At 40.0% G+C, this 25,888-nt stretch overlaps 1 protein-coding gene across 2 annotated transcripts in view; it reads left to right on the forward strand.

Annotated features, from left to right (window-relative positions):
- The window catches only part of kcnh4b (potassium voltage-gated channel, subfamily H (eag-related), member 4b), a 35,951-nt gene that overhangs the window by 2,947 nt on the left and 7,116 nt on the right, over nt 1-25,888 (forward strand). The window contains exons 2-11 of one of the 2 annotated variants that reach the window (XM_071463111.1): nt 6,257-6,490; nt 8,679-8,842; nt 9,302-9,421; nt 17,389-17,629; nt 19,431-19,588; nt 19,743-19,944; nt 21,026-21,220; nt 21,562-21,761; nt 22,057-22,306; nt 22,406-22,620. In XM_071463111.1, the coding sequence (XP_071319212.1) occupies nt 6,257-6,490; nt 8,679-8,842; nt 9,302-9,421; nt 17,389-17,629; nt 19,431-19,588; nt 19,743-19,944; nt 21,026-21,220; nt 21,562-21,761; nt 22,057-22,306; nt 22,406-22,620 (1,979 nt within the window). Of the gene's footprint in view, nt 1-6,256; nt 6,491-8,678; nt 8,843-9,301; nt 9,422-11,382; nt 13,563-17,388; nt 17,630-19,430; nt 19,589-19,742; nt 19,945-21,025; nt 21,221-21,561; nt 21,762-22,056; nt 22,307-22,405; nt 22,621-25,888 lie in introns of those variants that run through there. The other variant, XM_071463110.1, reaches the window with a different exon arrangement.

A 25,888-nucleotide genomic window follows, 5' to 3' on the forward strand; every position in this document is an offset into this window, starting at 1 on the left:
TTTAAAGTAAAGTTCTATTCAAGTATCAATTAGATTATATTAAATCTGTGCATACTAAAATCATTTAACTTATATTTTTTTAGTACCAAATTATAACATATAAAAATAACACTTATAGATAGTGCCATACATTTAATCACTAATAATAACAAATCTTCTGCAGTATTCTATGCAGCCCCTAAAAGATTTAAAACATGATGCAGGTCACATATTTTCAGTACTCTGAGTACAACGTAGATGGTTCAGTCCATCAGTCTGAGTAAAAAAAATTGTTTTAGATCAGCAAAACACAAGAAAGCACAACTGCTGACTGAGCAGCGGAGGAGTCATTGTCCAAAATATTCATCTGATGTGTCACTCCAACACAGCCCTCACCTTGTCTGCTATATCACAGTATGTGCAGTTTAAATCAGATAATTAATCATCTAGACATCATTGTCTTATTACATTGTTTTTTCCCCAGCATGTGTGTATAATTGGTCAGATTGCTTCCACTATGCAGAACAAGGCCACACTCTGCCTTTGTGCAAGCATGATTACAGGTGTACTCTGCTGAGACAAATAATGGAGCATTTTGGCTTTAAAAGCATGACATCTGTCTTCCAGTCAGTATCTATTGTGCAGCTTCATATTCCTTTGGTGTAATTTCTCCAGTCTGTGGCTCTGAGTGAGAGTTATATATTCACAGATATTGACTGGACTATGCTTGACCTTAGAAATAACATTTATGAACACGGAAAGCAATTTTAAGTAAATTTTAATTGAACAGCTCCTAGACTGAGGAAATTACTCATCTGTAGCATATAGACTCAAGCACAACAAGCAAAATGTCAGAACAGGTTAAGTCAGTAACCTTTGGCACTGCACCCAGCACAGTATTTGGCTCATAGCAATGTCAGTCTTCCTGTCCCCCGAAGGAAATGTGTGCATGTGTGTGTTTGCGTGTGTCACAGGCTTTGTGTTTGTCATGTGTTTGTAAGTAGAATGTGCTGATTTGACATATGTGTCTGTATGTTGGTGACAATCATCTATTGGTCCCTAAAGGGAAATTCTCGGAGGTCAAAGGTCAGGGTCAGGTTAAAGAACAACACTTCTGGAGCTGTGTTTTGCTTCAGGGCACATCAGCAGGGCAGATGTTTGTTGTCGCGCAGGCTAAAACCCTGTGACAACCTTGTGTTCTGCGCATTGTGTGTGTGTGTGTGTGTGTCAGCACACACGCCTTTCCTTTACACCAGTCCCCACCTCTCGCAGTTCCTTCACACGACCTCCCTGGCGGCATTTTCACATTGACAGCAGTGCTCGCCTTGTGGGGCCACGTAACCAGAGGGCAGCTGCAGGCAGAGATAAGAACCGGGTTTATTTCCCCCCAAACACTTTCCTGTTAAAAGACAACCAAGGAACCAAAGGGAAGACGGGGAGGACTGTCAGTTTGAACCTTGTGGAGCTTATTGTTACTCCGCTGATGAACAGGTCTTAATAGGCAGCTGCAAAGGCCAGAACACTGCAGAAAGAAGCCAGTGGATAGCTGAAGCTATTGTGTGGCTTCATGCTTTGCTGCTTCTTTTGAAGCTCCTGGTGTTTAGTTTTACAGATGTTGGGTTTGAACCTGGCATTGATTTGTCATTGTCAAAGTCTTTCATGGATCCATCCAGTAATCACAGAATTAGTGGTTTGATCCATGGCTCCTCCTAAATATATATTTTCCGAGTAATGCTGAAATTTAAATCTTCTGTAATGTGCAGGTCTGTACCTTACATGGCGGCTCCACCTCCACTGGTGTGCGAGTGTAGGTGTGAGTGGGTGTGAGGCTTTGTAATGCACTTTGCACTGTTCTCGGGATACAGGCGCTACATAACGGCTGTCGTTTTACCATTCACAGGATTCACATCACAACAGCACAGATACTTTTGTCAAACAAGCTCCAGATGTTGTCCAGATGTTGTCATTTAAAATTCTTGAAAATTACCTATTTAATCACTGATATCAAAATAAACAAGCGATTGATTATTTGCACTGACTCTCCTCATGCCTCACCAGACCAGTGACCTTTCCCTCTGCAAGTCCACTTCTTCTTGCGCTCTCACCCATCTGCCCCAGTAAGTAATTACATGCTACTGCATGGTAATTAGCTGTTGGTGCTGAGGCCAAGCCTCATGGGCTTCATCAGTCTTTTATACAGTGAGGAACTTGTGCGACATGGACATGATGCGCGCTGCTTGATGCTAGCAGTGTTATCATGTCAGATTACAGTTGTAGCGAGTCAGCACAGATGTGTAATTAAGGAAGCTGGTGCAGCAGAGCGGCCACTCGAAGCAATATCCCTGAGAGGATTAGATAAGAATTGAGGCATTGTCACAATCACACATACACACACACACAAACTGTTTATCAAGTGAGGTTTGTGTGGGTGCTGGATTGCTTGTTTACAAAGTTACCAGTGAAGAAATAAGTATGAAATTGTAGAAGATGATGTGAATGAAATGGAAGCCTCGAGAGATATGTTTTTATCCCCAGTAAAGACTGGTCTCCACGGTATAAAATTATCCACTTATTTGCATTTTTTGCCAAAAATTGTAAGAGTTAGATGAGAAGATTGAATACAGGCTCTAATGTCAAAGATACAGAGCTGAAGCTCCTTTGAATACACTAAAAACTGAAAGGAGTTTCAAACATTGCAGCTTGAATGAAACCTTTCTGAATCATTCATATAACTTCAGTGTCTAATGTAATCCACAGCGTAGAGCAGCACAGTTTGCATAGCTCCACACGCAGCATAAAAGTTTTTTCCTTCATGGCTCAGTGGTTTAAATACAACCTTATGAAGTGATTTATGACTACACCTGCTCTTGACCTATTTGAAGGACCGATTTAGGGATGCTGAGTAGAGATGTACCTATTCTTAGGTAAACATTACATAAACCAGAGATGAATGCAGCTGCTCTCCACCACTTGCTGGCTCACTGAGTTGGGGTGTCAGGAATTTATAGAACATGAAAAAGAGGGCATGTTTTTATTTTTATTTTCTAAAGGGATAGGCAATCACATCTTGTTCAGCCATTGTTTCTAGGGCGATTTATTTAGATGTGAAAAGATGGAGCCAGACCTCATGAGCACTTTTTCTTTAAAGTTGTAACTTTATTTGCAAAAAAAAAAAAAAAAGCAACAGTTATCAGTCTCTCTTCATGAAACCTACATTCACAAAGATCTGCACTATAGAACAGACATGCTTCAGTTTCCGTGTAATGAAATCTGGGGGACAGGAATAGTAGCAAGACAGCATAGGCAAAAAAAACATCCTCTGCCCGTTGATGGATCCGACTAATGCCTGTCTCTTTCTATAATTCCATAGTGACAATTTAGTTGCTGCTCACTGCACAGCCAAGAAAGGTTGTCACTACTTAGGAAAGACATCCCCTGCAGACTGCTTTCTGCTCAGTCTGGCCAATTAAAGTGCTAGATTGTGGAAAGTGCGGCAGCTGCTTAATACTCCTTCTCAGGCTTGCTCTCTATGGAATCTGTAGGTTTCAAACTGGTCTATCTGTTAGTCTATGTGCTACCTCTTTGCTTGGCATTCAGAAAATCTGGAGTCTGGTGTCTTCAGTTAAGCAGCAGCAACGTGTCAGTTACTGTGGGGTGAAGCTTGATGCCTCAGTACTGATTTTTGAAACTAATTAGCAAATATATATGCAGGGATATTTCCTTAAGTATGTAATTACACCTAATCCAATAGATAGAAGTGTAGAGGGCTTTAATCCAGTGATTCCCAACCAAGGGTACCTGAACCCCAAGAGATACTTTAGCAGTAAATAGAGGGTATGAGGAAAGATTGTGGAGTGGCTAAGCTAATTGATCACATTTACTGTCACAATAACCAATGCCCTTCCAGCTAAAATAGGCCTAATGCACTACAGTATGTGTTGTGAGTGAGTGTGAATAAAAACTAGTAAAAAGTGATAGATACATGTCTGAAATGTCCTGCTTTTATTACTTCAAGTGTTAGAAGTATGAAAGGAAAAACAATAGACCAAACTTTAACACCAGCAATTCTGGGATCACTGACATGCATGAGTTCATTTATGCAGCCACAGATCCACCCCAAACACATGTATCTGCACAACAATAAAGTCAAAAGGGTGTGATGAAGGGATACTTTTGAGCCCATTTAAAATGGTTGTATGTCAGACAAAATGGTTGGGAAGCACTACTTTCTGGGATGCATAAATAACAGGGTAGTATAACGCAATCCAAAGTTTAAAACTCATTATGGATTTGTTAAGAAGAATTGGTTCAGCTGTCTGGTAATTTTTCAAGCTTCAGGCTGTTATTTTGTCTGTATAGGTCAGCATCTACTGGGATATGATTCATTCATCAAAAACAGCAAAAATAATGAAGTGGACGTCAGTGGAAGTCCATCAATTAGTTTTTATTTCTTAGCACCACTGAGTACTCTGCTTTGTATTTGGCACTGCTTTTAATGTGTTGTATTTCAAAGTTCCTTCCACTGGTAGTGCTGGCAGTCATATAAGAAGCCACATTGCAGCAAGAACCTGCTTTACCTCATCAAGGTCCCATGCTTCTAGCCACCGAGGGAAAATATGACGTTAATGTACAGAATACCTATTACCAAGATTAATATGTGTGTAATATGTGAGGGCTGCACTATGAAGTCACTGGGATGAGGTCCCAGAATAGAGATCGTATGCTTTGTGTTTTCGTCTTGCAGACATAACTTAACAAGATACAGCAATAAAAAAAATAAATAAATAAATAAAAAAGCACAGGCTACAGGCCTGCTGCTGGAGAACTGTCCATGGTGCTGAGAGCATGGTAAGAAGCAATGAAGAGACAAAGCAAAGAGTCTGTGGTGGTGAATGAGCAGCACAAGTATAGAGCAAATATCCTCATCATACAGTACAGTACGTGGCTCACGTGATGTAAATACTTGCACACCAGACTAAATTCCTCCACTTTAATTTGACATTTAGACGATTGGATCTTATGGATCTTCGTCAGGTCGTGGAGGTATATTGCATTTTTCTATCCAGAGCTTTATAAGCATGCCATAAGATCAGTACCTTGAGATAGACATGCAACGCACAGGTGAAAGAACATGAGAGGAGGGGACATTTTATTGGATTTTGAAATAAAGTGCAATCCTTCATGGAGCCTGAATAAAGATTTGAGATAAAGCTGTTTTCATAAACTAGAGGCACATGATGTAATTTAGTGTGAAATATATATTTATTTTGTGTTTATATGAAAAAAATTCATGAAAAGAAATGTAAATTGTAGTAAAAGAAGAGCAGTAGAGGTTACACTATGAGCTCATGTATATTTCATATGAAATGAATTGCACATAATGTACCTAAATTATGCAATGTATGAATTCCTACTAACATCCATGCAAAGGTAATTTAATTGCCATTTGCTTCTGATCATCTGTATTTTACATTAAAATGCTGCACATACTGCAGTGTAATCAATCAACTTAATGATAATGTCTTCATATTTCCTTCACATGTCAGTTGGGTTGGCTGGACAAGGGATCATGTGACTGATGTGACTGCTGCAAAAGCACAATCTATAAGGATTCAAATGTTTTTACAAGCAAGTGGTGAAACAGAGGGTCTAGAATTTCTTTTCTGTGTCTGGTTACCTCGATCACATTATTTTCTGAGAGTAGAAAGAATTATGGCTAAAGTCCAGTCAATCTTAAGTCTGTCACATCTTCTCCTTCCTTCAAATTCCCATTTATAGTTATATGTCCCTTTTCCACTTTCCGGCACTCATCTATTATCCAATCAGTTTTTAAATTCAAGGGTCAAGTCTTTTAAAGGTTCACGTCATGCAATCAATCAAGTAAGGCTGGAGTTATGTATGAATCAATTACTAACCTCTGTGCCCTTTTTATACCCCAGTCAGCTGTTTTTATATCTTACCATCTGCAGCCCAAGACACCAATTCCCTTAACCGCCCACAACAGTAGTTCTGATAACCACAGCAACATAACTCAGTTTAGAAATCTGACCACGATGACCTGGGGAAATTAATTTAGCCTGATACTGAGTCCACATCAAAGTCTGATTTGTGTTTACTTTGAACTTGTAAGCAAGTGTTGAACTAAGCCTGCAAAGCTTTGACAAAAGTTCAAAGAGCTGAACAGACTTTGATTCTAGTGCAAAGGACAAACTATGTACCAGACTGTATACCGGACTTTAGACTTTAACATGATGCACTTTTCATGTTCCCCTCACAGACAGTAATTTCCTGCTGGGTAACGCCCAAGGCCACCGTGGCTACCCCATCGTCTACTGCTCAGACGGCTTCTGTGAACTGACGGGCTTCACGAGGACTGAGGTTATGCAAAAGAACTGCAGCTGCCGTTTCCTGTACGGGGCCGACACCAGCGAGCATGTGGCCCAGCAGATGGAGAAGGCTCTGGAGGGCCGAGAGGAGTACCAGGCTGAGGTCCACTTCTACAAGAAGAACGGTGGGTGCATGGCAAAGAGGAAAGCCACAGTGTTTATACAAAACCTGTAGATCTCAGTATATAGTTTTATTCATTCAAAAGGAGCAATTACCAGTCCTGTCATCTTTTGTTCAGTTGATCAAACTGAACAAGACTTTTTTTTATTTTTCATAGATTCTGTTCAGGTTTCATCATGCTGTGATAACCTATTTAGTTTTTGAAGCGACATTTACATTGTGGGATTTTATTTTTTTGTTCTCAACATCATGAAGTGCACATTTATTTTTAGATGAGAGCTGAATATTTTTTGGCTGAATTATGAATCTCCTCAGCAATGCAGAATTTTAAATAGGATACAGCAGTTCAGCAGTGCAATACACACTATTTTGTAGAGTCAGTGCTCCTCAGTGCTCTTTATTATTAAAGACCATCAGATTGAGTTGAAAAAAATCAGCAGTCGATTTATCTTAATTCAGCATAAGTTCAAAATGTGCGGTGTGGTGGAATAACAAGCTTCAATTCATTCTCTAATACGCATTTCCAAGGCTAATCATAACTTTTTAATGCAGTACACAGTGTGTGTGTGTTTATTACAGTAGCTTAAATCCTGAGTTTAACTTATTCCCTCTGACTTCTAGCTAATCCTCCTGACAAAGTCTTGGACTCAAAGAAAATGAGAGGTCATGCATGGAAAGAGAACACACAACAGCGTTTAAGTCTCACTACAGGATTATGTTTCTTCAAGAGAGACTCAAACCTGCAACAGCCTCAGTGTGTGAACCACTAATTACTCTGATGGATCAACAAATCTGCACTACAGTTGGAAAAAGCTGTTTCTTCTCGTCTTCTTCTTGTTTATAGTACAGTTAGCAAGAATATGGCAATGCCACTATAACTAATGAGGGGAAAGACACAATCGTTTCTAATATACCAGGAAATAATAGAATGTAGCTGCAGGCACAAGAGTCATGGAAGAGAAAAAGAGAACACAGCTGTGAAAGAGAAAGAGAAAGAGGAGCAATCTATTTGTTAAGATATCATCTAAATGGCAGTTATATTTCGTGATAAAGTTTGACACTCAAGAAATTCAGTGGATGCACAAGCCACCCTTGTGTGTGTGCCTGCTGTGTGCAGCACAAAACACACACAAATAGCTTCTCTCTTGTTGAGCTTACACCAACAGCTTTGTGCTAAAAGAGCAGCATCTACACTGTTTTCTCACACACAAGTACACATAAGCGAGAGCACACACACACACTCAGACACACACACACACACAAGCACACTGGGGACACTACAGGAGATGTGAAACATCTGTTTGGTGGCAGAGCACACAGTTTCTGCAGAGTTGCTAATGAGCGCTCTGGGTTATGGCAAGGTCTTGGATCTATGGTGCTCCTCCTCTGCCTGACTTTTTATTACCAACCCCCTGACTTCCTCTTTCTCTTTGTGCACAATCCTTTAGAACATGATCCATATCTAATTTGAGGTATATTTTTAGAAAGGCTATGCCATACTTGACAAGTGTCTGCAGTTCAGACATGGTGAGAGATGACATGGCATGAAAGAGTGAAGTCATTATGGAAATACATTCACAAGGGTGGGGCTAGAGAGATGGCACAGGCTCCCATGGGAATCTGATTGGTAACCCCTTGGTGTCCTCCCCATACCAGAGTCGGACAGTGGCAGGTAGTTGGCTTGTTAGTATTATGGATGGATAACAGAATGGACATACTGGTTACAGCCCCTTGGACCAGAGCATCTGTATGAAGATGTGAGACTTAATGTTTCTTGTAGGAAAGTCAATCAAATGACTACAAAGAAGGTGCAAAACGACCATAAAGAGATACAAAATTACTACAAAGAGACACAAAACGAGCAAGAGACAAACCATTCATTTTAGTAACAGAGAGCAGCTTGATATAGTTCGATGTTAGACTATTTAAAACTTTAAGTCTAATTGGCATTCATTCATTACAGTGAATAAACGGTGTAACTATTATTAATGTACAGTTAATTATTGTCAAGAACAATGGCTTTAAACACAAGTTTTAACTCATTGAGTCTTAACTAATTTCTTTAAAACTGTGCCCAAGTCTGGCCTGCCTGCTCAAACATTACTACACCTGCTCCTGTATATTTGCCTTCATTCAACAAATGAGGAGAAAAAAAATTGTACACTAAATGAACATTTCTGGTTTCGCTCCAGGTATGGCCTTCTGGTGTCTGCTGGACATCGTGCCCATCAAGAACGAGAAGGGTGAAATGGTTCTCTTCCTCTTCTCATTCAAGGACATCACCGACACCCACGGGAAAGGCCATCACAACAGCAAGAAGGAGGGTAGGCTACAAGCTCTGTTTACAAAAACTCCCGTTTATTTGCTCACTTTGAGCATGATTTACGAGCGTGCCATCTTCTGGCCCCCAGCTTTCATTTTCTCCGTGCACTCTTGTTCATCACTGTCACATTCTACCCGCCGGTTTTGTTTCGGCTGGCGTGCGTTCACTGAACTCAGACAATGTTTTCCAATGGGGACTTTGATTTGGGCAGCGGTGTGTCTTCAGGTGGAACCTGGACACAGTCTGCCACAAATACCAAGCACTATGCCAGGGGAAATAGACTGACATTTTGTTATAATCCAATCGAATAAAAGTCAAATATATAACAGTGGTTGTGTTTTTTTTGTCTTGTTTAAAAATAAAAGGAAAAATTATTCAGCATTAACACCTCTCAGAGTTCATGGTGATCAGGTGTTCTCCTTGAGACACAACCTTATGATCTAATTTACATGCGCTGATCAGACGGACTGTGTGACAGTTTCAGATGACAAGAGGTGCAGGAGGAAGAGCAGCTCTCACTTCAGCCAGGCCAGGAAGCGTGGACGCACCATGTTGTACCAGCTCACCAGCCAGTTCTCAAGGGGAGGCAAAGGAGAGGTCAACCTGGGCGGCGTGAGTACTTTTACCACTCTCAGATACATCCTGATTGGGTGGTTGCTTGTTATGGTATTTTTTTATGTGTGCCCTGACATGCCCTCCAAGAAAATATACAGTCAGGAATTGCTCAGACATGCGGCGCCCTCATTCTTGAGCTTGAATTATTAATGTTGATATCTAAAAGATGGGTTTTTAGGAAGACAATGTGAGGGAAGTCTTGACCCAAATTCACGGAGTGTGGAAAATACATCACTATTTTAAGTCTCCTGAATGATTTTAATCTTGCTTGTGTTGCATTTTAACTGTAGTTTGGTGGCTTTAAATGGACAAATAGCAAGGTCACCGTGGCAGCAGTAGTTGGCTGGGAGGCAGTTGTCACTGCTGGTGAGGTGTTATTGGTCATAGGGGAGGCTGGAAGCATCATCATCATCACTTTTTGGGATTGTCTGGACATGCCAACACCTCACCAGTAGGAGCTTGGGAAACAGGTCACTATATCAGCATGTTCCCTTACATTTCCTTTACCCTCAGGTCCAAATGAGGCTGCTATGTCTAATGCCTCCACATTGTATCCTATATATGTACAACCTATTGGTTAATGTATGGATATAGGACAAAATAGGCTTATTCCACATGGATTTCAACCCTGTTCAGATAAGTGTCATTTTTCCTGTGCCCTCATCTGTCTTTCAAGTGTGTTTGTGTTTCAAGTACCTTAGGAGGCTTTTTGTTGTGGTGACATAGACCTAGCTATGGTCTGTTTCATCGTCGCTTGTCTTATTTCTGCAGAACAAAGGCCTTTGTAGGCTTTGAATAATAAAGTCGTGCTACACTCCAAGCAATGTTATTCATGAGAGCAAGCCCCCGTTTTGCTCTCAGATACAAATGGGAGCAGTTTCTCTAGCGGAGCACCATTTTGAGATAATCCCGCTCCCTCCCTGCAGAGGCTCAGTCACCAACTGGGTCTGTACTCAAACCTGTCCTTCACAATGTGGCACTTTATCCCAGGAGGCTGAGAGCAATTCAGAACTTTTCAGGAGTAAATTAAAAAAAAAAAAAAAGTAAAGAGTTTAAAATCTCTGAGACGTGTGTGACTGATTGAGGTGGTTAATAATAGCATTTAAAAATGAAAAAACTTTGTTTGGACAGATTAAGTTAACTGAAACTAAGGTAGTTTTATCATTAAAATTGAGAATCCCAGAAAAATTTCACCATCTAATAGCACCCTTTTCAAAGCACCTGTACCATTTTAATGGTATGCCCTTTATCTGACACCAAATGTTGAGCTTCCCCTTCTCCCTTCAGTGCTAAATCCTGCAAAAACACAATGAGAATCTGACATGAAAATTACCTTTTGGACACTTCACACTTATCATTCAAACATGCTATAATTTTCCAGTGACTGGTCAAATGTATGTGCCAGCTCCAGATAAATCACTAGCCATTCATAACAGAAAGAAAGAGGGTGAAAGTCAGAGTAACATTTCACATTTTTTCAGTAGAAAATAAACCATATTAAGTGTGTGGTTATGTTACTATGGGCTCAAGGGACTTGACATTCACTTTATACTGTAGATATTTAAATTACTAGTGCTGACATCATTAGTAATTGATTAGTCACCTAACAGAAAATGAATTGCCACCAATTATGATAATTGATTAGTTTTTTAGATAATACAAACATTATCCTAGTTTTATATCATCGTAAAATAAGGAACTTAAGGTGCTCATCAGATAGATCAAGCAATATGAAATGGTCATCCTGGGCTCTGGAAAATTGTGATTTCCATTTTTCCTTTTTTTTAGTGACATAATAGCAAGTTGCAGCCTTGTAAATTATGTTTGATCTCAGTTCAAATCAAAAAGGAGTATAATTTTTGTTTACATTTTTCTGAAAAGTTAAAGATAATCACCCAGCTGTATGCAGCTGACCTGCATCCTGTTAACGTCTCTAGAAACAAAAGTGCTGCTGTTGCTTTCAGACCTGACATGCAAGTGCCTTCCTGGGGAATCAATGTGCTAACCCTCCCGACTGTCTACCAAACCTCCTGCTGCCCCGCTTCACAATCCCACCTACTCACAGATGGCAGTGTTCACTGGCACCATGCACGTTCGCACCGTACACACACCTGTTCTAATAGGGCACACAAACACATTCACACATACATCAGGACAGACAGTAAATGATGGCTTGCCCTCTGAGGGGAGCGAGGTAAACATATGGCAGAACGTCAGCACACTCAGAATGAGATGCGAAGTATTTATCATTCAAATTTTATGCCACCACTCTCAGCATGAGACTGTTTTCACAAGAACACAGTTTCTCTTTCACTCTCACACATACTGATATACAACATGCAGGAATTTGAAATTTAAGAATAGGCATTAATATGAAGCCTGCTCTCTGTCTCTGGTTCTCTTGCACATCTTTTTCACATGTACACACACTCCAGCAGAAATTACACTTTTCCATAACATTCATTGTCCCTCTACCACCAGGTAAATTTGTTTATTAATTCCCAATGAGATTAGAAATGCCTTTGCCAAGGTAGACCATGGCAAGAGCATCTTGTTCTTGGCATAGTTTACCTTCTAAAAAACTAAAAATATAAAGTAAATAAATAATAAATGGTAAAAGAAATGAATACAATGCAACACTTTTGCCTTATTTGTTTGTACCCTTAGGGAGTGATAGTAGCATACAAGCATGCAGTACAACGACAAACAATAATTTCCAGCAGCAGCATGCATTCGGAAAAAGTGGTGATGTAGCATATTAAAAATTTAGGCAACCAGTGTGCTTTTGGATGGAAAACAAAAACATCTACAATTGAGAATATAATTCAAATATACAGTATTCCTGTGAATATTGGTTTGCTTTTGTGACTCTTCACCATCGTTAAACAGATACTGTGCAGTATGCATTGGAATGAGATGTGATAATGATATGCAACACACTTGACATAATGTTAGTGTCTGCAGAGTCACCAGAAACTAATTTAGACAAGGGCTTTTAAGGAGGTCCTCAATTATAAACTAACCTTACACCCTGTAATAACATAAGAACCGATAAAGAACTGTTAGGCACCAGTGTTTTAATATTATCATATATAAAATCAGCTTCATTTGTTTACTTTAAGGTGACTTGATACAACAACAATACACAGAGAGAAAGTAGAAGCGATGGTGGTGCAGGTAAATTGAGGCACATAGATTATTTTTACCAGGGTCCACAAAATGGTTTAGTACGGCCATGTGGCACTCTGGCAAATTTTGCATTGTCACATTACCATTGTATTAAAAACAACAGAATTAGAAATAGGTATGTTAGATAATAATTCCCTCCTAACTGATAACTATATCACCATCATCACAACAGCAATGGCAGATGAAATATATAATCATATCCAGAAAAAGAGTGTGGAAGAAATTATAGTAGTACTAATACATTAATGTAAAAACACTCCATTAAAAGTAAAAGTTCTGCATTCCCAGTAAAAATACAGAATTAAATACTAATACATGAATTGCTTTCTACTGTTGTTTCAGGTCAAGGTGGAGTTAGTTTTAACTACTTTATGTAAAGTTAGTTAGTTAAGTCCAGTGGTTTTCAACCGAGGGATCAAGTCCTCCGAAGGTTCTCCAGATAAATCTAGGCGGGTTATTGTCCATTTTCTTTTTTCTAAGTTTGTTTTTGCAATTTTTTTTGGATAATTTTACCTCTTTGGTCATGAACAGCGATTAAAAAAAAAAAAAAACATTTGCAAAGTTTAGAGAGCCAATGGGGAAACTCCAACTCAGTCATGTGGCATTCAGCTGACCAATGGTGGAATTTGAACACTCAGTCAGTCAGTTAGTCAGCAACATAAAATGAGAATGGGAAAAACAAATAAAAAAAAAAAGGGAAAAGGCAACTCGTGGATTATATTTTACATCATTTCAAAAAGCCTAAAAATAAAAATAGCAGTTGAAACAAACCGTTGAAAACAGAGAGCACATTCCAAATCTGTGTGGTAACCACGGCAACAGCACCTAATGTCAGTTAGCTAGCTTAACTCCTGCATGTGGAAACAACCTAGTTTAAAAATAACGCTAAAGTCACTCCAAAAGGAAAAATCTTAAAACAATGGATTACAATTGGAGATCTTTTTGTCCGGTAAGTAACCTGAAACAATTCTGTACACTCTGGGGTTTCTTGACATAAGAAATGACAGAAAATGACTGGGAAATTAGTGAGCTAAGTCATTAGCATTCATAAAGTTTTTATTTAAGAAAGTTGCTAGAAACAATTATGGTAGCACTCTTTATCGCTCTTCCCCATCCTTTTTAGTGCCTTCAGTTTCCTCCTGTTTTTATTTAGCTGTAATCACTCTTCTCTTTCTATGCTGCTTTTACGTATTTTCTCTCCCTCTCCATCTGTCACTGTAACCTCGTCTTTTGGGTTCATCCCTCGGGATCCTGCTGTCTCTCCCTCTTACTGTCTGTCACTCTGTAGCACCCATTTTCTTCTACTTTTATATTATCTCTCCCTTATTCTAGTGAAGCTCAAATACTGAAGCTCTCCATCCACTCCAACCTCCAGTACTTAATTTTTCATAAGTACAATACTTGTAGGGCTACTTTAAATTGAGGACTTCATTTTTCGTAAAGTTTCTACTTCACTACATTTCAGACAGAAATATTATTCTCTTTAGTCCACTAATGCTACATACTAGATAAGGATTTTACATAGAAAATCCATCATCAGTTTATATAATTAATTAATAATTAAGTTAAAATTAGCACCTTCTTAATTGGCAACAATATTAAAATGTTATTAACACAATAATGCACGACTAATAATATAATTTATAATAATATAATGCTGACAGCAGCTTTTCTTTGCATAATAATTATTTTTACCTCGGATTCTTCTGATATTTTTTCTTGTAACAGAGTGTTTTCATATTATGGCATTGCTCAAGAATCAAGATACTTCCTCTTTTCACTGTCATCCTCCTCGCTATGATTTTTTTCCCATTATTTTCCTTCTTCTATCTGTCGCCCCCTCTATCTTCCCTTCACTTTGTTTCTCTGTCTGTGTTTTTCAGTAGCAGCTAGCTAAAAATGTGGTCCTCTGCCTCCACACCACAACCAGCCAGATTTGCTCTTCTGACTAGGTCTCTATTTGTAGCCCATCAGCCTGCCAGGCAAGGAAGGGGGGGGGGGTCGCTATACTGGAAAACAGAGACATACACAAAGATCTTTAAATTCTAGCACAGCCATAACACATAAACATAAAGAGAGACAAAGGTGACAAGTAAGTCTCAATAAATTGAAGTATAGATGTATAATTTACAAATGAAAGTATGGTAGCAGAGGTTGCACATCTCCACAGCCCTTTGTGTGCTTTTGTAGAGGTTGCATCCTTTTTAAATGATCCAAAGCAAAATACATCACCTCCTCAAAAACATGTTTAGCTTGAAATGTTCTTTCTCTTAGGGCTCCCTACCAAAACACAAGCACTCCCAGTTGTTGTTTATATGTCAGTTTAAATGTCAGTTCTGCCAGTTTTGATGCTGTCAGCCCATCAGTGTATCAGCTACTGTAACCAATCCAAGGCGTTCTGACAAGAAGCTCAGATTTGATTTCAAGCTGCTGCATTTCCCAGGGGAAAGCCACTAATGCCTCTTTTCACTTTAATGCACATGTCAAAGGGATATGAAAGAGAAAAATAGTGCAATCCAGAGGCATTTTAAGTTATGATGCAAGTACTTCTTTGGGTGCATGTGGAAGACAGAGCCCCATACCCTGTACTCTGACATCTTACTTTCCCCTTACTTTCTTTTTTTTTTTCTTATAATTTTTTTTACCCGTCTCACACTCTGTCACAAAGACACTTTCAGACAGGTAATTTTTATCTTTATTATCCTACTCTAACTCAATTTAGTGCAGGAGAATGCTGGAGTGTTGAAAATGAATTTCGTATGGCAAAGCTTGTTAAGTATATACTGCAGTACCATCACTTAGTAAGAACTAGGTAATTCAGAGTCTGTTCAGGAGGATGACTAGTATTACTTCACACAGTCATGTGGTCATTTTACAGAGTTTCTGTTGTGTTGTAGAGGTTGTTATACTCCTGCCACACTGCTGCTGGGAAACAAGTGAAATACACTTGGAATATAAATTCAAGACTAAGGATCCTCTGTCATAGTTTTCTCTAGACTCTGTGCTTAAGGGTGTAGGGGTTGAAATACACATGGCTCACATAGTAAGCCATGTGTATCTCCTTCCCCATCAAGGACAGGCTTTTGTCAGCACTAAAGCCCAAAGCATGCTGGGAGATGTAGTTAGAGCAAGCTCTAGGCTACAGTGTGAGTTAATGAAGTGGGAAGACCAGCTTTAGTTGTGTGACATGCAGTCCCACGTGTCCCTGCAGTGCTGGGCTTTCTTTTCTAATCATTGGGATGTGCTCAGCTGACCGCCTCAAGTGCCAAAGGTCAGGTGGGCGTCCTGACCTCTGTGATGTAAGGCAAATTAAAAAAAAGAAAACAGTCCAGCGTTTGCTGACATTGCTTGAACTATCATTAAAGTGACCACAGCTGTTGATGGCAGTCAGCAAGGTCTGCTAGATTTTTTGCTTACTAATGTTTTGATACCATGAAAACCCCACTAGCTGAGGGATACTGTGATAAACACTTATCTTTTCACCAGAAATTGTCTAGAGTCAAGCTGCATTAACAGTCGCAGTTTTGCCAGGGAACAATTTTTCTCCCCGAGTATAATGAATGCACTCACAGATATTTCACTGCAAAATGTTGCAGTTTGGTTGTTCTCAGGTATTTCTCCTCTTTTTGGAGAACAAAAAAAGGTTGTCCATTCTCTCTGTTACTTTCAAAGAAAGCTGATATATTCCCAGCAAGTCAACCAATGCAGCTTTGGAGCCCATGCAAGGAAATCTCAGGACTTGGAAGACTCCTAAGACTTCATTAACCAGCCTACTTGTTTCCAGCCTCACCTGTTTGTGAAGTGGCCAGATTGTTTGTGGATGGATTACTGCTCATTTATGTCCCCTTTCTGTTTCCCTCTCAACACTGTCAGGGGTAATAGCTTCTCCTCCTGTCTCCTAAACATTGTTAAGGCTATTATGTGTCAAGTGCATGGCCCCATTTGGAGAGCTGCAGTCTCATTATGTGCAGAACGGTCTCCCCACCTCATCAGAAGTAGCGGTGCATATTTTCTGTGATTGGATTTTCTTAATAAAAATGAAATAAGTGGAATGAATAAGCAATAGGTTTCCAAAAATAACAGCAGTGGATGGCCAATGCTCTAATTCCCCTCATTTCCTTATAGTAGCACAGCTAACACTGTACTGTACCACTTGAGAATTAAGACTCTAATGCCATTTGGAAGGATGAAATCAAGCCTAGGTCAAGTCATGTATGAAATTATATAGCATCTATGTTGGTAATACGTTTCCCCCTCATTAACCAGAGTCATATCTCTGTCATTTTGCATTATTACTGCACAGCCATTTAAAAGGTCCATCACTGTCTATAAGAGGCTGTCAAGAATAGATAACTGGCAGCATTACCATATCTTTTTCACTTGAATTGCCTCCCATACTGAGTCATCAGCAGTCAAAACACAACAGAGGGTGTTGACATTTATATTGTCTGTTTCTGCAAAATCTTGGCGCTGCAGTGACCCTCTGATTATCATTTATTATCACAGCACTCCACCTCGTGAGCATCTGGTTATCAAGTTATTCATTTATGCAGTGTCTCTAGAATGCTTTGTGTCTTTTGTATATTTATTAACTTAACCTTGAAATTCAAGAGGCTGTTATTATTGGACTTTCACTCCTAACAGACAAACCACCTGTTTATATGTGTATAAGTGTGTGGTATATGTGTGTGTGCATGGGACTGTATATGTGCTCTTATTGTCTGTTTCAACAGAAATGTTTAAGGATGTTTTTGCCCCTACCTGTTCTCTTACAGAACATGATGGACAAGCCTTCAATACCAGAGTACAAGGTGGCTGCAGTGCAGAAGTCGCGCTTCATTCTGCTTCACTACAGCGTCTCCAAAGCCCTGTGGGACTGGCTCATTCTGCTGGCTACCTTCTATGTGGCTGTCACCGTGCCCTACAATGTTAGCTTCACACCCTACGATGATACCGTCACAGCTGCACGCTCCACCATCGTAAGCGACATTGCAGTGGAAATGCTCTTCATTATAGGTGAGTGTCAACAGAAGTTTAAATACAATAATTAATACATCATGCAACTGCATTCAATTTTATCACCAGCTGTAAAATCTATTGATACATAAAAGGGATTTGATTGACTGGAATGGAACTGTGGTTATAGAGATTTTTTCACTACCTGTTCAGGCTATAAAATACATTTGAAAGAAGCTTGCCTTTAAGTAATTTATCGGATGATTCAGGACTGCAAACAGAAATCCCTTGAGTCTCTTTATACTATATTGATAAAATTGCTCACAATAATTACAAAATGTCATGCAATTCTATTTGCTAGTACTTAGACATGTGGTTCAACCAAAAATTGTCCTCGTGCAAATAGAGCTGCAAAAAGGAGCCTTTTGACATGCAGCTGATGAATGTTAGGATGTACATGGATAAACAAGAGCACCATGTTTGTATGTTTATGTTAAAATGATCCATGTCCAGTATTGCAGATGTATGCAGGGCCTGATGTTTTGCTGTTGTGTTTAATCTAACCTCCAATTATAAGAAAAATAAGAATTTGATCACAAAAAAAATTATTTATATATATATATATATATATATATATATATATATGTGTGTGTGTGTGTGTGTGTGGGTGTGTGTATATATATATATATATATATATATATATGTATATATAGTGGCTCTTTGAAGGTTTGTTTTAAGTGGTAACATCTATCCATTTTCTCAACACCTATGGCAACAGGGAACAGGAGCAACCCAGGCATCCTTTTCCCCAGAAAGTTCCCCTTGTTCCAGGCAACCTAGGTTTTGTAGTCCCTTCAGTATGTCCCAAGTCTCCCACAGGAACTCCTCCCAGTTGATAATCCTTGTTAAACCTCCAAAGGGACACACCCAAGGGATGAATTGAAGTGGCAGAAACTCAATGTTCCCCTCGTAGCGTACATTAACAGTGGTTTGGAATCCCTCAACTTGGCACAAACATGGAGGCTAGCAGCCTTAGGGAGAAACCAGTTTTTCTGCTTGTTTCTTCTTCAAGCTCATTTACTTGGTCACCACAAAGAGTTGGTTTATGTACTGAATGCAAACAGCCTCATATAGCACTCAAAATAAGGCATGCTCGCCAAAAAAACATTCAAGGAATATGGTATATTAGAGAGGAGGTGCCACTGATCTGATCTTTACAACTCACATGGTTCTACATGTTGCTGTGCGTGCTTTCTGAAATTCACCATCAACATCATTATCATTATCATCATCATCATCATCATCTTACCTTCTGTTAACTTCTCATAACTAAAATTTGCATTGAACAATGAGCCATCATGTCTGCCAACATCGACAGCTTGGATGACAGATGAGGTTTTGTTACATTAGGCCTTACACCCAGAGGTCTGCTTGTTATGTGCTTGCTACATTCTGACACTAAGGTTAAATGATCTGTTTGGCAAATTCACTGATCCATATGGATGCCTTCAAACACTGACATATTCCAGCTGTTCCAGGCTTCAGCTTTAGCTCCTCATGCATATTCTATTTCTTTTATTTATACTGTTATTCTTACATTTTTATTTTTTGTTACATTAGTTACATTTGTTACATTGACCTTAATGTGACTAAAATTTATACTCCACCCTGTCCGTACTCTATATTTTGTGTGGATCACAAACATCATGTTGTGGTTTAAAGTATGCATTGTCTACAAGTGAACCATTTGGACTGAATCTGAGTCTTGTGACCTTGCACACTTTGAGTATGAGCATGAGTATGACTGTACTGTCTCTTAGTCACAGAGAGACAAAATAATATTTAACTTTCTTATTTGCAGACATTATCCTGAACTTTCGCACCACCTTTGTGAGCCAGTCAGGCCAGGTTGTGTATGAGCCACGTGCCATTTGCATTCACTATGCCACCAGCTGGTTCTTTGTGGACCTGGTGGCTGCCCTGCCCTTTGACCTGCTGTATGCCTTCAACATTACAGTGGTGAGTACCACTGCTCTCTGTGAGTGCAAACATAAGCAGGAAATTTCCCTGAAGTGTGTTGGATTTGGAAATATATCACCTTTCATTTTTCCTTTCTTCCTCTCTCTCGCTTTCTTCCTCACTCTGCTCCCCCTTACTCACCTCTTCACCTCAGACATCCTTGGTCCACCTGCTTAAGACGGTACGCCTGCTGCGCCTGCTGCGTCTGCTTCAGAAGCTGGACCGCTACTCCCAGTACAGCGCCATGGTACTGACCTTACTAATGTCTGTGTTTGCACTGCTGGCACACTGGATGGCCTGCATCTGGTACATGATTGGACGCAAGGAGATAGAGACCAGTGAGACCTGGGACATTGGTAAGTCTGACTGAGGCCTTGTTGAAGTGTAAGCTGAAGTGTTAAAGTCGCGTTTGGTGTTTGATTCATAAAGGGCATGGAAATAATATTCCCTTTCTGTGATAGTGATAGTTCCAACTGATTTTCACCATGTGCTATCATTTAGTTGTTGTCTTTCTGTGACGTCTGGAAGGAAATAGAATCTAAAATTTCATTAAAATTCTCATTTCATAGTTTGAATGCTGACTTTCCAGACTTTGATTCACTTATCATAAGTTCATTCTAGGCTGGGTTGTCTAGTCTAACATCACAGACTAAATTTTTCCAATACAATGAGTACACCTTTGTTTTGTCCCCACTCAGCTATAAATAATCTTGGCACACCTGTTGGGATTTCTAGATCTGCTCAGTGGTGAGATGGTGGCGAACATCATACTCGGGCACTCTAATGAGGACTGCCTGACACCAGATCAAAAGCTGATATAAAAAATCACTGGTAGCAAGCAGCATACTAATGTCTTGTTGGTGTTACTGTTTGAAAACGGTTCAACATGGAGACCAGTAATCAAAAACTGACGGGTTTTTCCATTCTGTGAAGAACTGAGTAATATCTTGTCTTATTATTTAAACAATTGCATCAGACCAAAGAATCTAACAATGTTTAGGCTTTTACTGCCATCAAAATGACTACAAACAAGTGAAGAGTTCAGTCCTGCAGCTTAACAACCACATGATTTTTAAACAACCATAAACAGCAACATGCATACTTTGACATACATACTGTAATGTGCAGCAAACTTAAGCCTCTGTTGTGCATACTTTTGTGTCGACATATTCTGTCTGTAGGGAGGTTAGGTAATACCTGCTAATTAACACTCGGCCTTATTTATCCCTGGAGGAGCCAATCTAATTCTGCCCCATCCCGCACCAACATGCCAGCCTGCTGACACTGCTGACAAGCTCTTTGTGACACACACAAGCACACAGACCCAAAAATACACTTTTGTCTCTCTTAGACCAGGTGTGTCAGTACCATCCTGTCACTACCATATAGGTTTAAGCTGCCTTTGTTCTTCTCTTGTGCTCTACCTCCTCACTCAAGGGTGGCTCCATGAGCTGGGCAAACGTCTGGAGACACCGTATATCAACAGCACGGTGGGCGGTCCGACTGTGCGCAGCTCCTACATCGCTGCCCTCTACTTTACCCTCAGCAGCCTGACCAGTGTGGGCTTTGGCAATGTCTGTGCCAACACTGATGCTGAGAAGATCTTCTCCATCTGCACCATGCTCATTGGCGGTACGTCTGACACAAGGGTACATTCTCCCTCTGGCATCCTGGCAGAACGGTGCCTCTGTTTGGCACGCCAGGTCTAGAGATTCAGCAGGAAGTGGGTTTGATGATTTGGCTGGCCTTTAAGACTCAGCTCGTTGCCATCTTTATATAACAATAAGCTGATTATTTTAGCTGAGTTGGCAATTATAGATGCATGCACTAGTGTGGATGTTTGGTTGGCGATCAATATGAAATTCTTGAAATGAAAAAGTAAATGGTATTATTTTAAGCTACGAATACAAATACTTAGCCTTTATATTGTCATTTACTGTCTGTTATGCTATTTGTTTCTGTGTCTCACACAGCGCTGATGCACGCCCTCGTCTTTGGTAATGTGACGGCCATCATCCAGCGAATGTACTCACGCCGTTCTCTCTACCACACACGTATGAAGGACCTGAAGGACTTCATCCGTGTCCACCGTCTGCCCCAGCAACTTAAACAACGCATGTTGGAGTACTTCCAGACCACGTGGTCTGTCAACAATGGTATAGATGCCAACGAGGTAGGAGTCCCTTTCATTATTGTTGTCATGTAGTACCTTTGTACACAGTTCTGCCTGCCCCCAAAGAACTTCAAGGCAATGTTTTGATGGCATTCTAACAATGAGACCTGCTGTAAAATCCATTCACAAGCCTGTGCGGCTGTAATTGTTTATGATCTTGCAAAACACATTGCTGCCGGTAAACCAGCAATTGACATCCTATTGAAATTCAAAAGAGGGTAACTGGTGGCAACACAGTCCATTCCCTAATTACCAATCAGTGTCGTATCTCATTACATCTGTCACACATCCCCAGCTCCTGCATGACTTCCCTGACGAGCTGCGGGCCGACATCGCCATGCATCTGAATAAGGACATCCTCCAGCTGCCGGTCTTTAAGGGGGCCAGTCGTGGCTGTCTGCGCTCTCTCTCCCTCCATATAAAAACCTCCTTCTGCGTCCCTGGGGAGTATCTGATCCGTCAGGGCGATGCGCTGCATGCCAACTACTTTGTCTGCTCTGGGTCTCTAGAGGTGCTGAAAGACAACATGGTGCTGGCCATATTAGGTTTGTGTTGTAGTCAAGTGACTTTTAGAATCACATTCAAAGTGTTTATGTAGCATAAAGTCATGCAAGAAAGTGAATACTTACTGTTTTGATTTTTAGGGAAAGGGGACCTGATTGGATCTGACCTGCCAGCAACCGACCAGGTGATCAAAACCAATGCTGATGTGAAGGCCTTGACCTACTGTGACCTGCAGTATATCAATGTTCGAGGCCTGAGAGAGGTGCTGGAACTTTACCCTGAATATGCCAGCGTGTTTGCCTCAGACATCCACAACAACCTCACATATAACCTGCGTGAGGGCAGCCAGGACGAGGTACTGAATACAAATTCACTCCCAAAAAATTGTAGTTGATTACATGTGTTGTTAGAGCTCCTTTTCTATTTCTAGTTTATCCTACTATCTTTAAACTTTAATTAAGCCTGAGCCTACAAATCCATAATCATTCACCCAACATTCTACCCACATGCTTATTAGATTGTACATTAGTACATAAAGATGAGGAGAACAGTGATGATAGATGGGCTTTTAAATTTCAGAAAACAGCTAAATCTGGTCTACTGAGGCTGTTATTGGTAGAGGAATTTGTATCTGCTCCTACTGTGGATTTCAGCTATGCAATAGTTAATATTTGTGCTAAGTGGTGTGTCACAAAATACAATTTGCACTTGCTCTTTGATTCTCATTGGCTAACAACCAAACTTAATATTTACTTATGTTTTAGATAGCTTATCACTTACAAAATGGACCCAAACATTAATCAGCGATATAGGGAAGAGTTTTCCTTTTCTTGGTTTAGAGCATAACTGTTGTTGGAAGGTATTTTAAACATATTTTTGCATGTGTATAATCGTTCACATGGCAGTTTGAACATGTAAAAAGTGGTCATTGTTGTAGCTTTGAATGAAATTAATATATGTGTTCTACATTATTAGATTGCACATTGCAGTCCAACAGACATTACACACACACCATTTCCCCCTGCATTTATCTGATAGTGGAAGAGCATACAACACACCAAACAACACATTTGTGCCCCCTAAGGTGCCTTTGTCACTCTCCCTGACACTTGTTCTGCCACAGCAACCAAAGGGCTGTTGGTGGCTTGATTGTCATGCCAGTTACCATGCGTGGGTGCGACTGTCAGGCAGCCGTATCGCTTCCCTGTTACCACCCCAAAGCACAGCAGGATGACATTACACCCAGACACTGACCTGCTCTCAGTATTGCCTGTTACCCCTAACAGTTATTTAAGAAAGCATTGCATAAGGCAAGATAATCCTCCATCTATGAAGAAAATGCACCTCTTGATTTTACACATGTAGCCATGTTTACGTGCACTGTTATATAATCATTAAAAGATGCATTTTGAAAACCTACAGCAACAGTGTAACAAATTCTGTGGTTGTGTTGCATGGCATTCTGCTGAACCATATGATCAAAACAAATTAATGCCAAGATGTCATTGATGTGTGACTGACAAAAGCGACAAAGCTCCCCGAGGATTTTCCCAATCTCATCCTTATTGTCAATCACAAACATTTTGTACTTGCTTCAAGCATTTGTCTTGGTTCCCACAGGCCTTTTTCATTGTTTGAAGGTTTTGTTATTTTATTCATTTTGTTTGGGTTTTTTTTTTTTTTTTTTGGTTTGTTAAGTTTGGAAAATGAAGAATAGGACATCTGTGCTGGCCATGTTAATTACCGACTGTCTTTGTCAGACAGGCCGAGGGAAAAGAGCTTCAACTGAATTAATGAGGGCTTAAAAAACAGAATGGTTTGAGGAATTTCCTTCCATAAAGAGACATCATTTGTCACCTTACAGAATCCATACATATATTATAGCCAACATCTTTGTTTGGTGTATGTATGCCACACATCTTTATACATTACTAGAGTTATTACAGTCTTTAATATAGATTTAAGTAGGCTTCTCTGGGGCGGGGCTGATCACCAGTACTAGCTCTCTACTTCTCCCACACCATCTGCTCAGAGTTTATGCTCAAGCTCAAAGCTGTGGCACCGCCACTCCCCTGACAGGATGAAGGAGTGTGCAGCTACCTTGCCATGCTGCTAGGTCCCACAGACTCCTGACACACACACACACACACACATTCACACACACAAACATAATCATACTGGTCTCATCCACATCCTCGTGGTGGGTGGTTTTAGGTGGGAGTTGTTGTAGGATGGGAGGTCCTTTTACACCAAAGGGATACTTGAGAGTATGCTGACTGTACAACAATCAGTCAACTGTAATGAAATACTGCCAAAGAAACAGATTTGAAGAATGCCAAGTCCCCAGAAGAGACTATCTTATCTTGTCTTAAAACCCAGTCTGACAGATGGAATTCTTTTCAATTGGTGTTGATTGACATAAAATTCTAACAGCGTTTTTTACTCAGCATACTGCAAACAGACATTGTAGTATTGGAAAAACCTCTTATACTTCTTATACTGCTTTCAAGTTGACTTGCATTTTATGATTTTATAATTTTATGATCACGTGAAAAGTTAACAATATATCAATGTTGTGACATTGAGAGTGCAATGGCACAACTTGTTTCAGCTGCCCCTAAGTGGCCAAAAAAATAGTTATTGCAGGTTTCAGGTCAGGTTGAATGATCTGGTGTGGACTTGGTCCCAGGAGCACAGCTTATTTCTTAAGGGAGAAATAAGGAGTGATTATACTGTCCTGGGCAGAGTGGGAAAGACAAAATTTGTTGGACTATAATGATCATGTTGCCACAGGGAGAATAGTCAGTAGTCATGGGGCATCAAGGATAAACTGGTTGGTCAGGAGTCACAGGGATGCAGCTCCCTTTGGAGCTTCATATATCATCACCAGTTTAACAAAGTTGACAAAGGCAGCCATTGGTAACTACTGAGCAAAAGCACAGCAGGTTTATTTGATAGCTAGAGACAAGATGAGCTCAACGTTGTTGACATGTTGGCAGGGATAAAAATACCAATCAGGAGTGGGCTGAAGGAGCACAGAGAGGGGATGACAAAATGTCACAACCACAGTCCCAGATGACCATACCTTCATAACAACATAAGTGTAATTTCAAGTACACCCCTGATGATGAGTTTATACTCACTTGGGTGTCTAATCCTATGTTCTGATGTTTAAACTACTAAAGAAGCCAAGTATTTGCTCATTTCTACTTCACTTTCTACCCATAACACCTGGTTTTAAATGGTTTTTCACATGTTTAGGACTCATGCTATCATGTAAACCTCACACATAATTTGCCCACTTCTTTGTTTCTTTGGTTAAGTTTTACCTATTTTCAGTCAGTGTTTCTAGACTTTCTACACTCTCTTGTGGCAAAAACAGATCCCACACAATGTATACTGACTGCATTTGGAAGATATGTGATGTGACAAAACTCTAACATATTCTTCTCACTCAGATCTTGTATGCACATGCATGCCATTTTGTAAGAAGGTCTGTTCTTACAGAATGGCATGCATGTGCAAAAACAACATAGCATGTGAATGACAGGAAAAAAACCCTTAATTAAGTCCCTGCAAACCAGCTTTACTATGTGGGACACTTTTGGCATTAGTGCCCCATT

The sequence above is a fragment of the Trachinotus anak genome, unplaced genomic scaffold, assembly GCF_046630095.1.
Source record: "Trachinotus anak isolate AG129_WGS33_773 ecotype Australia unplaced genomic scaffold, CSIRO_AGI_Tana_v1 ptg000025l, whole genome shotgun sequence".
NCBI classification, from domain to species: Eukaryota; Metazoa; Chordata; class Actinopteri; order Carangiformes; family Carangidae; genus Trachinotus; species Trachinotus anak.